The sequence below is a fragment of the Pleurodeles waltl genome, chromosome 9 (assembly GCF_031143425.1).
Source record: "Pleurodeles waltl isolate 20211129_DDA chromosome 9, aPleWal1.hap1.20221129, whole genome shotgun sequence".
NCBI lineage: Eukaryota > Metazoa > Chordata > Amphibia > Caudata > Salamandridae > Pleurodeles > Pleurodeles waltl.
Window position 1 is genome coordinate 1,144,830,244 of NC_090448.1, and position 13,898 is coordinate 1,144,844,141.

A 13,898-nucleotide genomic window follows, 5' to 3' on the forward strand; every position below is an offset into this window, starting at 1 on the left:
AATATCTGGTAGAGACATTTTAGTTGCAGATTCCTTACCTTAGAATTTCCTCCAGGCGTCAGACTGGATCCAGAAATTTTTTCTTCAAGCAAAACCCTTGCGCGTTGGTAGGTGGTGCTGGTCGACTCCGCGGGCGTAGTTGTCATCATAGTCGCCGTGATGACGTCAGGAGTAGTACATACGCATCGACTCAGCGCAGACACTTCAGTTCTTTTCTTTCCGCGCCAAGCACTGATCTGGAGAGAGCTACCCTGGTCTCTTTTTGACCGACTACGACCCTTTTGTTGATGAAGACACTGGATCCCACGGCCACGCGAAGGCTGGCCAGCATGCACAGCACGGTCACTGGAAGGAAGCGCACATGGTTGGCCCCATTCTCTAGCCACAAAAGGGGCAAAAAGCAGACTGAGGAGGGTGAGGAGCAGCTGACAGGACCAAGGAACGGGCTGTAGCCAGAAACTCATTAAAGCTCTCGAGCACCAAGTTTGCTTTGTCTTTGAAGAGACAGAGGCTATTGAAGGGCATGCGAAAGTGCAGCTTGGACATTCCCCGAAAAGCCAGATGTCCTCAACTAAGCCTGGTGTTTCAAGGCCACAGTCGATGCAACTGATCTACCTAGCAAGTTGGTTGTATCCAGCCCACACCTTATTGTGGACTTCACTGCATTTCTCCCATCAGCAACTGCTTGGGACAGAATGGCCTGGGCCTGCTCCTGGTCCTGTAGCAGCATCTGCACAAACATGTCCCATAAAGTATGGGTGTAACAGCTCAAAAGGCATGTAGTGTTCACGAACCGCAACGCCAGACTGGAGGAAGAGAACATCCTCTTCCCAGGCTGGTCCAGTCTTTTGGATTCCCTATCCAGAGGTGCAGAAGGGAATGCGCCTGAAGATGCAGAGGCCTGGATAACCAAGCTCTCATGGGACGGGTGTTGGTTCTAGAACCCTGGGCCATTAGGCGCTGGCCTATTGTGGTGGGCTATTGTTCTATTAGTAGGAGCCCCAGTGCTGGGTTTGGATCAAGTCCCCAGCTGAACATCAGTGGGGGTCCATTAAAGGATAAAAGGGTTTCTGAAGAGGAAGCCCCAGGCTGAAGCACCTCAGTAAGGAGGATGGTCCTTTCGAAGTCAGCTTGAGACACAGGACCTTGGCCACTCTCCTCACCACCATTGAATAAAAGGCTCCCTTCCTCCATAGCCATGATAGGGAGAGAAGGCATGCCAGCATCAATGGAAGTGTCTGGAACGCCGGCTTCACCCAGGTCCTAAGCCCAGTCCATGGGGTCATCAAGTTGGTATTCCAAAGGGTCCAGCGAGCCCTCCATACTCCCACCGTACCCATAAGAATAAGGTTCAGGATCTGACGTAGGGAGCAAGGTCCTTGTTGAAGTCTGAATCAGAGTCAAGCTACGCCAGTCCGGCTCTGTGATGAAGTCAGCAATGAGTATGGGATCTTGGTGTCGGGAGTGGGGACGTGGAACCGTTGTCAGGGAAGGCTGCGGTGGCACAACCGATGCTGGTTTGGATTTGGAAACAGATCCCTGGGTGCCCTCCAGTGCCAAGGCCGAAGCAGTCAGTGGGGACTCAGAGGGGGCCTCTGCCGACCCAGTGGGGCCTGAAAGTGTTCCAGCAGGGTCACACTGCTCATAGGTGAGGCACATGGCCTCAAAGAACTCACTGAGTTAGGCATGGGTGGCTCAGGCTCCCAGAAACTCTGGGAGGCACAGAGCTGACCCAGAAGTAGGCTCCAAAGACTGAGGCCTAGAATGTTTCTGCTCCTTTTCCTGTATCGTGTCATCCGACCAACGCAGTGAAGTCGAAGATCATTTGCTCTTTTTCGATGACTTCTTGTGCTTACCCGAACTCCCAAGGACTCAGAGTGGGACGATGAAGAGTGAAAGTCTGTGAGCAGTCTCAGGACCCTCTTCTCGACCAAGAGTGTTGCGGAGCAGAATGCTGGGCTACAATTAGAATTAGGATCCGCTCCCTCAAAGCCTTCGGGTTCATGGCCAGCCACTCTGAGCACTACTTCGGATCGTGGTTGTGCTCCAAACACCAGAGACACATCAGATGCGGATCCGTCACGGACATTATCTAGTGACAGACGTAGCGAAGCTTAAAGGCGGTCTTCGGTGACATCTTGACACAGCAGAATGTAAAAAAAGCTTTGACAAAAGTCGAAAAGTCCAGTGAAAGAGTGGCTGTGGGGTAGCTCTTCAGATCAGCACGTAGCCTGGCACAGAAAGAAAAGAACTGATGTTAGCACGCTGGGGTGGCAACTATATGCGGCCTGAGACTTCATATCCGGCGAACCAGATGCAGATGATGGATGTGGATTCCACTGACGCCACCTGATGGCATGCAGGGGTGCTGCTAGAGAAAAATCTTCTGATCCAGACTAATGCTTGAGGGAAATTCGAAGGTAAGGAATCTGCAACTAGATGTCTCTATCAGATAGTGCAGCTGCCTGGTTTGCTTAAAGACATCATGGGGACATTCAGAAGGCTTCCCTGGGAATGCATTCTGCTGTTGGTTACCACTGGCTTTGTTGTATATAACTCACATTTTCTGGCTTTCTATTTGCTGGCCTTATTTATTTCATCCCTCCCAACCAGCAAATTCTTTTCACACTACCTCTTTCTTGTATTCTTCTACAAGCGCTGCTTTCTGTAAATATGGCTGTAAATCTTATTCTTATCTTGTCAGATTTGCTGTGCATTCAAAGACAGAGATCAAACGTCTGGCTCTGTCTTTCAAGGGAGCTTGGTGTTTACTTTTGTTTCTCGGACTTCAAAGTGAGCTGATTTATGTGAGTCTTTCTGGATACCGGGGTAGGAAATAGTTTTTCTAGCTCACAGCAACATTTAAATGAACTGCCCAAGTACTTGAGAATATATCAGAATTAAGAAAGAACAAATTAAGCAAATTGTGTGTTAATTCTGAAGGGTGTTAGAAACAAATACTTTAATATGATCAAGATAAATCAATACACTAGACTGTACTCTCCACCACTGCACTGTGCGCCACTGCGTTCTACAGTGCGGCATTACATGCCACTGAATTATATGCTGCTGCATTTTGTGCCACTATACTCACCAGCACCCTACACTGAAACAATCTACTCCACACCAATGCACTCTACTTTGGAAAAAAATCTACACTAAGCCACTGCATTCTACTCTGAATCAATCTACTCTTATGTCACTGCACTCTACTCAAACTATCTACTCTTAGGCTACTGCACTCTACTCTGAAACAATCTACTCTTACACCACTGCAGTCTTAAGCCAATCTACACCAGTGCACTCTACACTGCATCACTCCACACCACTGCACTGGGCCATGCAAACTGATTTACCCACTTTACTGACTACACTTAAAAACCGAATTAAACTCTGGTCTGTGATGGAAACATTTGCAAAGCTGTACCACATAGTAAAAAAAAAAAAAAGGCACTACGATGGCAAACTAATGGCAGACTGTGCGCTATTCAAGGGCCAATTAACAATAGTATCCAAAATCCAGGGAAGTATACGGAAAATGTTCTGCAGCTAAGCAAATTCAAAATTTCTGGAGAAAAGACTAGGAATCTGCAATTGTGGAAATACACATTTTTATGCTTTACCTAGTCTAAATTAGCGATCATAAAATAAAATATTTCAGTAACAGTCCAAATTGGAAGATCAACAAGTGCTGCTTAAATAACCTTTTTTGAGTATTTAAACATTTTCAAATAAAACAGTCGCAACAGGGCTACTTACCTTCAAAGGCTTTGGCAGCATCTACCAAATTTGACCAATCCAGGTCAGCATCAGGAAGCGGCATAAGACCAGGGTCTGGCATTGGTTGCCTTCGTTGGTCACGGAAGTCAGTGAGAGAAGTGTCTGAGGTAGAGAACTCTCCTGCAGAAGCAAAACATAAAATCAATATTCTCCACAAAATAATTTCTCATTTTTTATTCCAATCTTAGATGGGAATCTCATAATTATCCTCAATATAATGACTGCATACAAACATGTTCTCTAGATTTTACTAGAAACAGGGGTCGGTTGTCTAGACCCCTGGGACCAAAGACTAAATCAACATGCCAATCAGAAGGAGAAAACCAGCTGTACTGCAACCATTTCACAACCCAAATGTCTTTCAAGTAACTATCAATCCTGTGAGACATTACAAAGTTATTCAGTGGAATCTCAAACTTTAGTTTATTAAAGAATTGCATAGTCAAGAACATTAGAAAATTAGGGATACATTGTAAATATTTAAAATTAGAATCCTAGTTTAGTACACAAGAGTTGAATTGTAACCACAATGAAGACAAATAAAATGCCAGCAGCAATGTTCACTAAATGCAAAAATAAGCTGAACGAGTAACATGATTGTGGTGATAAATCTACAGCAATCCGATCTTGACTCTGTTACTTCTAAGTGTTAAGCTAATTCTAGTGCAGCAGAAAATAACAGTTGTGAGGGTTCAGAGATAGTACACATCCACATACCTGTTTGAACAATAGAGGTTATGTTGAAAGCAGTCGCAAGGTTTTCTATGCTCATCTGATGAGGCCAGCTACACTGACAAGTCAGCAAGTGAAGGCCAAATGCCTCCTGCCCAGTTACCCTCACTTAGCAATGGAGATATTATTGTGTACGGTCTGTTCCAGTATTGCGTGTTGTGAAGATTCCCCTCAACCCTGTACACTCTGTGCACTGTTTTTATACCCGTATTTCATTGTTTTTAAAAACTTAGTTTAAACAACAAAGTGACCAGAAGCCCCTTCAATTATTTTCATTCTGCAAGACTTTTTTCTTTTGAATTACAATACGAGACAAATAGTTGCCAATACTCAGGAAACCCCTAGAAATCAATAACAAACTAATGCAAAAAAAAGCAGTCTGGATATAGGTTAAATACTGCGAAATGTAGTAACGTAAGCTTGATTTGCACAACGCAAAACAAAATAAACTCAATGTGCATCATATTAATCACACAATCATTTTTGATTGACTATCACATGCAAATCAAGCACGGGACTACCCAGAGTAGCAAAATCATAATATTCATAACAATATAGCTCTTAAATATGCATGTTGATTCCAAGCGGGCTCTGTCTGTTAGCATTGACACCCCCACCACAAATGTAAGTCATTTTAAATTCTTACCATATGAGTAACTATGCATACATTTTAAGCCTGACTGAGCACAATAAGCCGTTCCTGCCAGAGAACCCAGTGCAATTTGTAAGTGCATCTCAAAGCTCTGTATAGGGTCCACGTTTATCAAAGAAAACAATTATAGGAAGGCATCAGTTAAAAACAGACACATTTACAATGTTTACCCATTTAGCTACCTAATAAAGTGGTTAGGCAGAACAGACAGTTCATCTTTCAACTCAGAAGGGCAAAGACAATCACTTTAAATAAAGCAAACTTGGCTCAGATAAGACGGCCATGGGTCTTGATTTTAATGAACTTGTCCATTGCTTCGTAACTACATCAGTGCAACAAACATAACATACATGCAATACCACCCTAAGCAGGTCATGTGTCTGTATTGGTCACAGACTATCAAAAATTGGTAGAAACAAAAGTGTAGAGTACAGCAACAAAAATGGAGTATGTCAGGTTTCACTTTAACAGCCTACGTATTAGGGTCATGGCCCTGCATCTACTTTGGAAAATGTTAAGTTCTTTGAAATTCGGTAGTTGCCCTCAACACATGCATTTTAAAAATCTGATAAGATACATGTCAGAAAGGGGCATAATGAAAGGTTCATTATCATCTGTCCTGAATTTCTTTTTATATGCTTCCAAGTCTAGTGGCATCCAACTATCACCGCCAACATACACGTAACTGAGCGTAGAAAATTATATCCCTTTCACAGTTTTTTAAATGGCATATTAATAAACGCTGAAATAAAATCAGGTCTATGTTCTTCCATGTTAATGTAGATGGGTTAGATGAATTCAAAGTGCACAGCATAGAAGGAAGTCCCATAGACAGACCCAACATTAGTTGGTCTATGTCCTGGATCATACCTAAGGCAAAAGTATATTCTGAAGTAACATGTTTTTTTTTTTATACCTTTTAACAACAACACTTCTAAATTGTCTTTTGCTGTGAAAAGGCTAGTAGCCCCATTGGCTAACAATGGGTTACAGGCTGGCCACTGAGCCTGGCTAACTTATGAAGAGGACTACTTGTCTGGGTACCAAATTACTTATGATATTAAACCTGCTGTGATGCTCAGGTTGAATTTAATGTCGCTATAGAAGAAATGCAACTTTTAAAAAGTTGCCACTCTGCGACCCGGTTGGCCAGTGGCCTCAAATGGGAACTGGCCCACAGACTGCTTTCTGACCACCTGGGGAGTTGTGTGAACGACTCTCAGGCTTAGGAACAACAGCAGCTTGCTACAGGGCGAGGTGTTACCTCTCCTTCGCAGGAAGCCACCCAAGGTGTTAGCCCAAAAGGCGAGCTTCAAAGGAGAGCTGCCTTTAGTGGGCAGATGACGTGTACACTCAAGGTACAGCCCTTTTCTCACGTAGATAGGCTGGAGAAAGGGACAGAGGGAGAAACCCAGTACCCAAACTGGTTTTCCTGTGGGCATGCAGCAGTCAGGTAGCCACACCTCTAGGGTGGGCTACCAAACTCCTGACCTCCGAGGAAGGGACTCCGCATCTTGAGAGGGGACAGAATAGTGCACACTGGGATTGCAAGATGCCATACATAGCCGTAAAGTTGTCACCAAGAAGGAGGTGGCCTGGTAGACCACTGGCTAGTGACCGCATCATCCCCCAGGGCAAGGTCTGGTAATAAATATTGCACCCTTCACCTCAGATCGCGTTAGAAGGGGAACAAGGAGAGAAGGACTGCCCTGCTGCCACCTGGACTGCACAAAGAAAGGCTGCACCGTCTGCTGGACCCTACCTGCTGCACCTTGGGCTACTGAAGAGAAGACTGGGCCTCTGGCTCGAAGAAAGGTTGTGCTCCAGACCAAAGGAGTGACTCAAAGTAACAGTGGACTGACCCCCATAACCCACACCAGGGTCACCACAGTTGAAGTAGCCCACACCGGAAAGTTGCTAGCCACCACAGATGATTTGCTGCTAGCTGCCATTGGGCTACCCAAGACAAAAGTTGCAACCGAGTCAGCTGGACCCAGAAGTGCTGTCTTAGTCCAGACTGGTCACACAAGAGGGACACCTGCCCCCACCAAAGGATTTTGCTGGGACTGCTGTGCATGGACGCCGGTAGCCCAGCTGCAGCTGTCCTTATATGGTCTCTAAGAGGACTTCAAGGGACCCTGACCACTGTGGCAAAGTCACCCCACCTGACCCGTGGACCGAGGAACAACCGCAAAGGCACACCTGTCAAATGCACAACATCCGGAGCATGCTCAAGCATCTTCATCTCTTCTATCCTCTGCATCAGGACCACTCAATTGACTGTCGTGCTGTAAAGTGTGGAACTGGACTAGAAAAAGTTCTGGGGGCCAGGTAACTGTCCAAATATACCCACTGGCCCCCAGATCTCCTCTCTGTCAGATTTGGTTGCCCAAGCCACGTTGCAGTAGTCGATCTTGATTTTACAAACTTTCATAAAGTTTTCAAAGTTTTCGGTTGCCAATGCTTGTTTGCAGTTGGATTACAAATTAAGATTTCTTCTAAAGTTCTGTATCTCCGAAATCCTACGGTGGATTTTGCTCATCTTGGATTCTAAAAATTCCTAATAATATAATCTATTTATTAAGTTGGTGTTGTGTGGCTTTGTTCAAGCCTTGCTGCTCAAAGCCATAGCTAGCCAGGGTTAAGCATAAGGTTGTGCGAATGAGTGACTGAATCTAAGACAGTTTTTGTGAGTGTATTGCATGGTAAGGCTGTACAGCCATACCATGTAATACACCCAAATCCTCACACTGTGCCCCATCAATGTAATCCATAGAGTATATCTTCCACTCTACAAACCTACTACATCTTTACAGGCCATGAATGCAGCTGGATATTGCAGAAGAAATCAGACCTCCTGTGATCTGGGAGTGAAGCAGTTTACAGATTTGGGTTGTGAACTACACCGCTGGACTATCAAGAAGAGAAAATTGTGTGATTCCCATTCCACTGCTGTTCCAGCTCTTTGATGAATGCCATTCTTATGGTCTGCTTTACAGAAAGATGGAACAAACAGAAAAAAAACTTGCTGGCTAAACTGGGTCCTCTTTGATAGAGAAACCATTTTACTGTCTAAGGGTCCCACTTCAGTAACAATAAAGGGGGTGATGATTTTCTCACCTGGAAACTTGGTAGAACTCACTTCTAAGGTGAATGCGGCACATGCTTGCTGGTATTGTGCACACTCCATGTTGGGGCGATGACTGAATATGAGCCTTGTTAAAGGTGTCAAGAAGGGCCAATGCAGTGGGAGTTCATGACTCTCCATGCTTTCACTTTTTCTTGTATCTTATATGTGGCAGGTGAACAGGTAGTGTTCCCAAACACTAAGGAGGCCCACCTCCTGTGTTTTTCCTTGTGGCAAGGCTGATTTGTTAGCCTTATCCCCTTCAACTGTCACCTGTTTAAATGGCAGACCACACTGCCACTGGGGTGGAGAGACAGGTGCCAAGAGGTGGGCCTACATGATCTAGATCCATCTGCAACAGAACACCCACAGAATGAGGTGGGGTCCTCATCAATACAAGTTAAAAAAAAATAGAAAGTGAATAAAGAATTTGTCCCCAACGCCACACCTTCGGAGAAACACTTGGCTGCCTATTGATGAACAGCACTGCAAGGACAGACTCGGTGCAGCATTTCCCTCCAATGCTACCAGTTACTCATGTCACTTGTTTTGGACTACTCCACTTGTGGAGTAAAATATATCACTGCCTCACAGAAAGAAAGGGTGCTCACACTATGTCAGATAGTCGGAGCTGTATTCCCAGCTTTCTCCTAAAGATGTTATTCTTCATACAAGCCAAAGGGTATTTGAGGGGCCACATACCAATGGTGACACAGAGTGCACTAGCATACACTAGATGACTTCTCTAATGAAATGCAGAGTGTATGCAGGTTGCTTCTAAAGAAGCTTGTTGGTGTGACAAACATGGTGTAAAGACAAAGCATTGCATTATAAGCTACTCTAGGTTAAGGAAAGAAAGGAGGTAAAAACAGCAGGCAAAAGCATCTGGAAAGTCCAATTGAATCATAGCAACGGCTTGTGTTAGAAATTTTCTGAGCACGTGAGCAGTAGGATTCAATCCACACCATTCACCAGAAAAAGAGGGGTTAATGAGTGAATTATCAAGGATGCACAAAAGTGGTAGGACGGGTAATGTTACACGTATGGCAAGCAGGGTAGTAACGCAGAGATTTTTTTAAGGGCCTAAGTTTACATTAGGTGATCCTCAAGTAGTAGAATGGGAAAGAGTCAGTTCGAAAGAATAAGGAAGTATACGGTGTCTAGATTAACAGGGCACTGGGGGTCGCATCAGAGGGCCCTCATACACAGATTCAGTCACCTCAGGGAGGATCACCATCTCACCACCTCAGCAACCAGAGCCTATAATTGTGCCCCTGCTCTGCTACCATGACTCGTAGGCACTGTTCTGCCACTAGCAGTGCTAGGCCTCACCGATTTATACAGCACAATGGGTCATTGCGACAGAAAAGCTGCATCTATTTTTTTCCTCTTTAAATCAAGCACATCCTGCATTTCAATCAAGCTGGTTCTCTCTCCACATTTCGGGGGGGTGGGGCTTAGCAGTCAAGTAACCCACAAAAGTATGTAGAGTATGCCTAAAATCCTACATCTCCTCCCCAGTACTAAGAGTTCAGGCTCAGTAATCAACATGCCGCTTATCAAGAGTCCATACCCATTATTGAAGACCCTAATGAAGTTTCACCTCTCCAAGATCAAGCATTCATACTCTACCATGGATACCACTCGACTTGCCATGGACCAGGATGGACTTCCTGTAATCCACATGAACATGAGAAGCATTTTCAAGTCTCTTATAAATCCATTAAGAGAGTGGGGAAAGATGAACTGTACTCATAGGATTTGTGGATTTGTTAAGAGTGTCTAATCAGAAGCCTGAATTATTGCTGCACATCTTTGAGTTTGCTGCAAGATATGTTTTTTTAAGCAGCACCTCATTTGCCCAACTATCCTGCAATTTCCACATTCTACTATCATCTCTAAGCAGTAGGGTTTTAGGTCTCAAATACAAACAGCATTAGCTACCCGTTGGCCAAGACCCATTGTATATAAGATCTAGAGTGGGCTTTGATTCAGCTTCTTTTTCATGACTGGATGCCTTTGTTGTCTATCTCATTATTCTGGTCCTTCAGCAATGGCTTTCCTCTATATGTTTTTGTCTGTCCCATCCTTTAAGCATTGCGGATGTACACTGCATTTGACTGGATCCACTGTATCCTTCCACTGATGCCTTGATGGGACTCTTTATTGTAATTTCAACTCCCCGTGGAAACACGTACTTTTCTTTCTCTCTGCCCTGGATTCTTCTTCCCATATTTCTTCCTGTTTTCATATCCACCGCTCACCCCTAGTCTCCTGCCCCGTTCCCGGTAATTAGCATTTTTAATGGCATTTCTTCTCTTCTACCACTTCCTCCTCTTTCAGCTATTTGTCATCTTTCTCCTGTCCACACAGCTCAAACGGTGCTGCTGCATCCCTCTACTACCCCTCCATTGTTTTATGTTTTAGCTTATGTTTTCATGGCCAAGGCAGCTGCAACATGCTCCACACTGCTTGCCTGGTTACTCACTTGTGACTTGAAAAAACATTGTTCTAACAACTGTTTACTACTGTTTGTGTGTGCTTTATTTTAAAAAGTCAAAATCTCATACCGTGTACAGACTTCATTCCCAAAGTGTATGACGGCCTTCTTTCAGGTAGGGATTTGTGAAGAGATGGGTAGGTGCTGCTGAAGAGAACAACATTTGGCAGTGCCTGGTCCAGAAGTGAAACACGTGCATTTTCAAAGGCAATGTCTCTTTGACCACTGTAAATACTTTCATCTGACAGTGTTCTGTGCAAGGAACGTCTTGTAGGAGTAGTAGCAAAAGGGGACTGTGGGAGGCAAAGAAAGCACATATGGATATAAGCAAACATTTGTAACACAAGAGGCCTTTGGTACATATCAATTTGCAACCAGATTACAGAAAAAAAATAGGCAGGAACCCTATACATAGAGAAATAAAATGGGCTATAATGTTTCTCAAAATTATTCCATTTTAAGAACAAAAGTTATGGCTGCAAAGATATGCTTAATTCAATAACATAGTGACACTTACACTTAACAAAGGAAAGTCATGCCAAAGAAGATGTCTCTGATGTGTTGCCAAGGCCAATCAAGCAGTGTTAATCAGGTTCATGGACCTGTGAGCTCCCAAGAAGTGAAGCAGAAAGAACCTAAGCAAAACTGTATTGTTTTTGTTTTGTTCAAACTATGGCAAAGGATCCATCTAGAGAGGGTCATCTCAATTCCAGGGGAGGGGTTTTAGGTGATGTACTTCACACTACCTATATAATTATACAAAATTGAAAAGGAAGATTAATAAAGGTATTCTAATTATATTAACCACCATGCACGAAATTGTAAGCAATCAGGGGGTGGGGCTTACTGAGCTCAGGGATTACCGCACTGCTGCAGTCCTGAGGCCTTGTCCATCATACAAAAGCTTGTGATGGTGCTTCACTTGGTGATGGATGAAGCTACATGACACAAGGTATCCTCAGGGAACACAAGATGCTGGGATCTCTTGAAACAACCTGGATATCTGTAGCTAAGTGCTGCAGTATCCAGAAAAAAAAACTACCTTGAGGAATCCATGAGCTCACCCAGTGTATAAGAGCCCCATGGCATACTCGGAGTCAGAAGCGTGTGGGGCCCAAGATGTGGAGGAGTGAGCTGGGCCCACAGACTGCACCTGCCAGTGCATGAAGGACAAGCCAAAGCTTTATCAAGGGGTTGCTGCAAGAGACTATTCCCTGCAAGGACAGGAGGCAGACAAATGTAATTATTTTTTATTTGTTTCCCCTCTAAGGCCTGCTGAGATGGGGACCCGAAGCTTTCAAAGTATTCTGAAAATAGCCACACCCAGGATGAATTTCTGATCATGAGCATGCGGTGAGTCCAGCATTGGAAGGGGTGGGGGTCGTTAGAAGTAATAGCCACAGAGAAGGATACCAAGGACCATAGTCAAAGGATGACTGCATTTGAAACAAAAAACATTACAAGAACACGGAGTCAATACGAGGGTACTAACAATTTGAGTCTTGCACATTTACATCGATTGCTAATCCTGAGTCCAAGGTGGAGTTGTTGGGAACACAAAGAAAGGCGTGGAGACAGTGCTTGCCGAAGTGGCACAGCAAGCAAACAGCAGTGCGTGGCTCACGCTTCTGAGAAGCAAATGGCTACTAGCAAATGGCTTCAAGGTGCCCGTTACCCTCATCCACGCCCAACCACACAGAGGTGAAAAATTCCTACTGGCAGCATTGGAAGATCAACACTGACCTCACCTTCACCCAAAACACATTTGTGGCCTGACACCTTTCTCAATGAACTGAATGTTGTCTTGACATCAAACAAACTGTATGGAAGCAAACCAAAAATAGCAAATTCATTTCCGAGTGATGGATCAATCTACATATACAACAATGGTAGGATCCTGAATCAATCCATACATTATATCCATAAATGTACATCTGACTCTATTCAACCACTTCTTCACAACTCTTCCCAATGCCTTGCACCCACATATACAGCAAATCTTCTTGTACAGTTATAGAAATGAGTACATCCCTGCTGTGATTTCACCTAAGTTACACACACAACTCTCAAAAACATCTCACTCCCATCACTCTTCTACAGTTCCTGAGCTCATACACTGCTTTTTCTCAGTAAGCGCTAATACCAATCCTTGCTCAAGACCTCTCAGCTGCTGACTCACATCACTGAACATCTCAATACTCAGACAATCACTCTGACAATTGCCATCATAAGCCTAGGAGTCCAAACGTCAATGAAAAGCTATGCTTCCTGTCCCCAACACAGACCTCACTATCATCATCAGTTTCCTAGCCACTCTCACATTTGCCAACCTTCAACTACAAGGCTGTAGCTGACAACACTCCAATTAAACCTTGAAAACGGCATATATTATGGGCCAGATGAACATGTTCAAAGTTACGAAAATCACCAGAGCCCCTCACTAGTAGTCATCTATCCCCAGCGGTTTTAAACTGTTGCCTACTGCAAAGGAAAATCACAACTCCGAAGCATTCACTATGGGGAACAGCGAGCATCAACATGGGCGCAGCTCTACAGTTCAGGATCCCGATTCAATCTTCTGGAAAAAGAAAATAAGCATAGTGACTATTAATGCAGCCTAAACATGACAGACCATAATCCTCTTGAACATAAGTTATAGCTCCTCAATTATTCTGGATAGCAGACATGGAATGACCTGCCTACGTGTCCAGTTATCTGCCTTGCTAAAGTCTCCATCATCTCAGAGAAAGTCTGACAATACATGATACTCAAGTCTGAGGAACAACTGACTATCACACCCAGGCAAACTTCAACCCAATGTAACACAGGGAGACAGCCTACTGACAGAGTACACCACTTTGTCCCCTCTTGCCATCAAAACTACTGCACACCTATCCTGGGTTGTTGTACCTTTCCGAAAACAAATGACCCACTAACTCATCATTTAGGGCCGGGCGTCAGTCCGACTCAACCAAAATATAGGCGAACAAGAACATCTCTCCTATTTTGACAGAACTCACCCATTGACAACCCCTTCACCAAAACCTTATGCTTGATGTAGGAAGGTAGCCTCTTTCTAGTGTACCTGTCCGAAAACAAATGACCCA

The 13,898-nt window shown here is 44.2% G+C and overlaps 1 protein-coding gene across 7 annotated transcripts in view; it reads right to left on the reverse strand.

Moving 5' to 3' along the window:
* The window catches only part of SIPA1L1 (signal induced proliferation associated 1 like 1), a 701,300-nt gene that overhangs the window by 21,144 nt on the left and 666,258 nt on the right, over nt 1–13,898 (reverse strand). For all 7 annotated transcript variants that reach the window (XM_069208954.1, XM_069208957.1, XM_069208956.1 and 4 more), the window contains 2 exons: nt 10,862–11,084; nt 3,760–3,900 (listed from right to left, as the gene is read on the reverse strand). In XM_069208954.1, the coding sequence (XP_069065055.1) occupies nt 3,760–3,900; nt 10,862–11,084 (364 nt within the window). The remainder of the gene's footprint in view (nt 1–3,759; nt 3,901–10,861; nt 11,085–13,898) is intronic.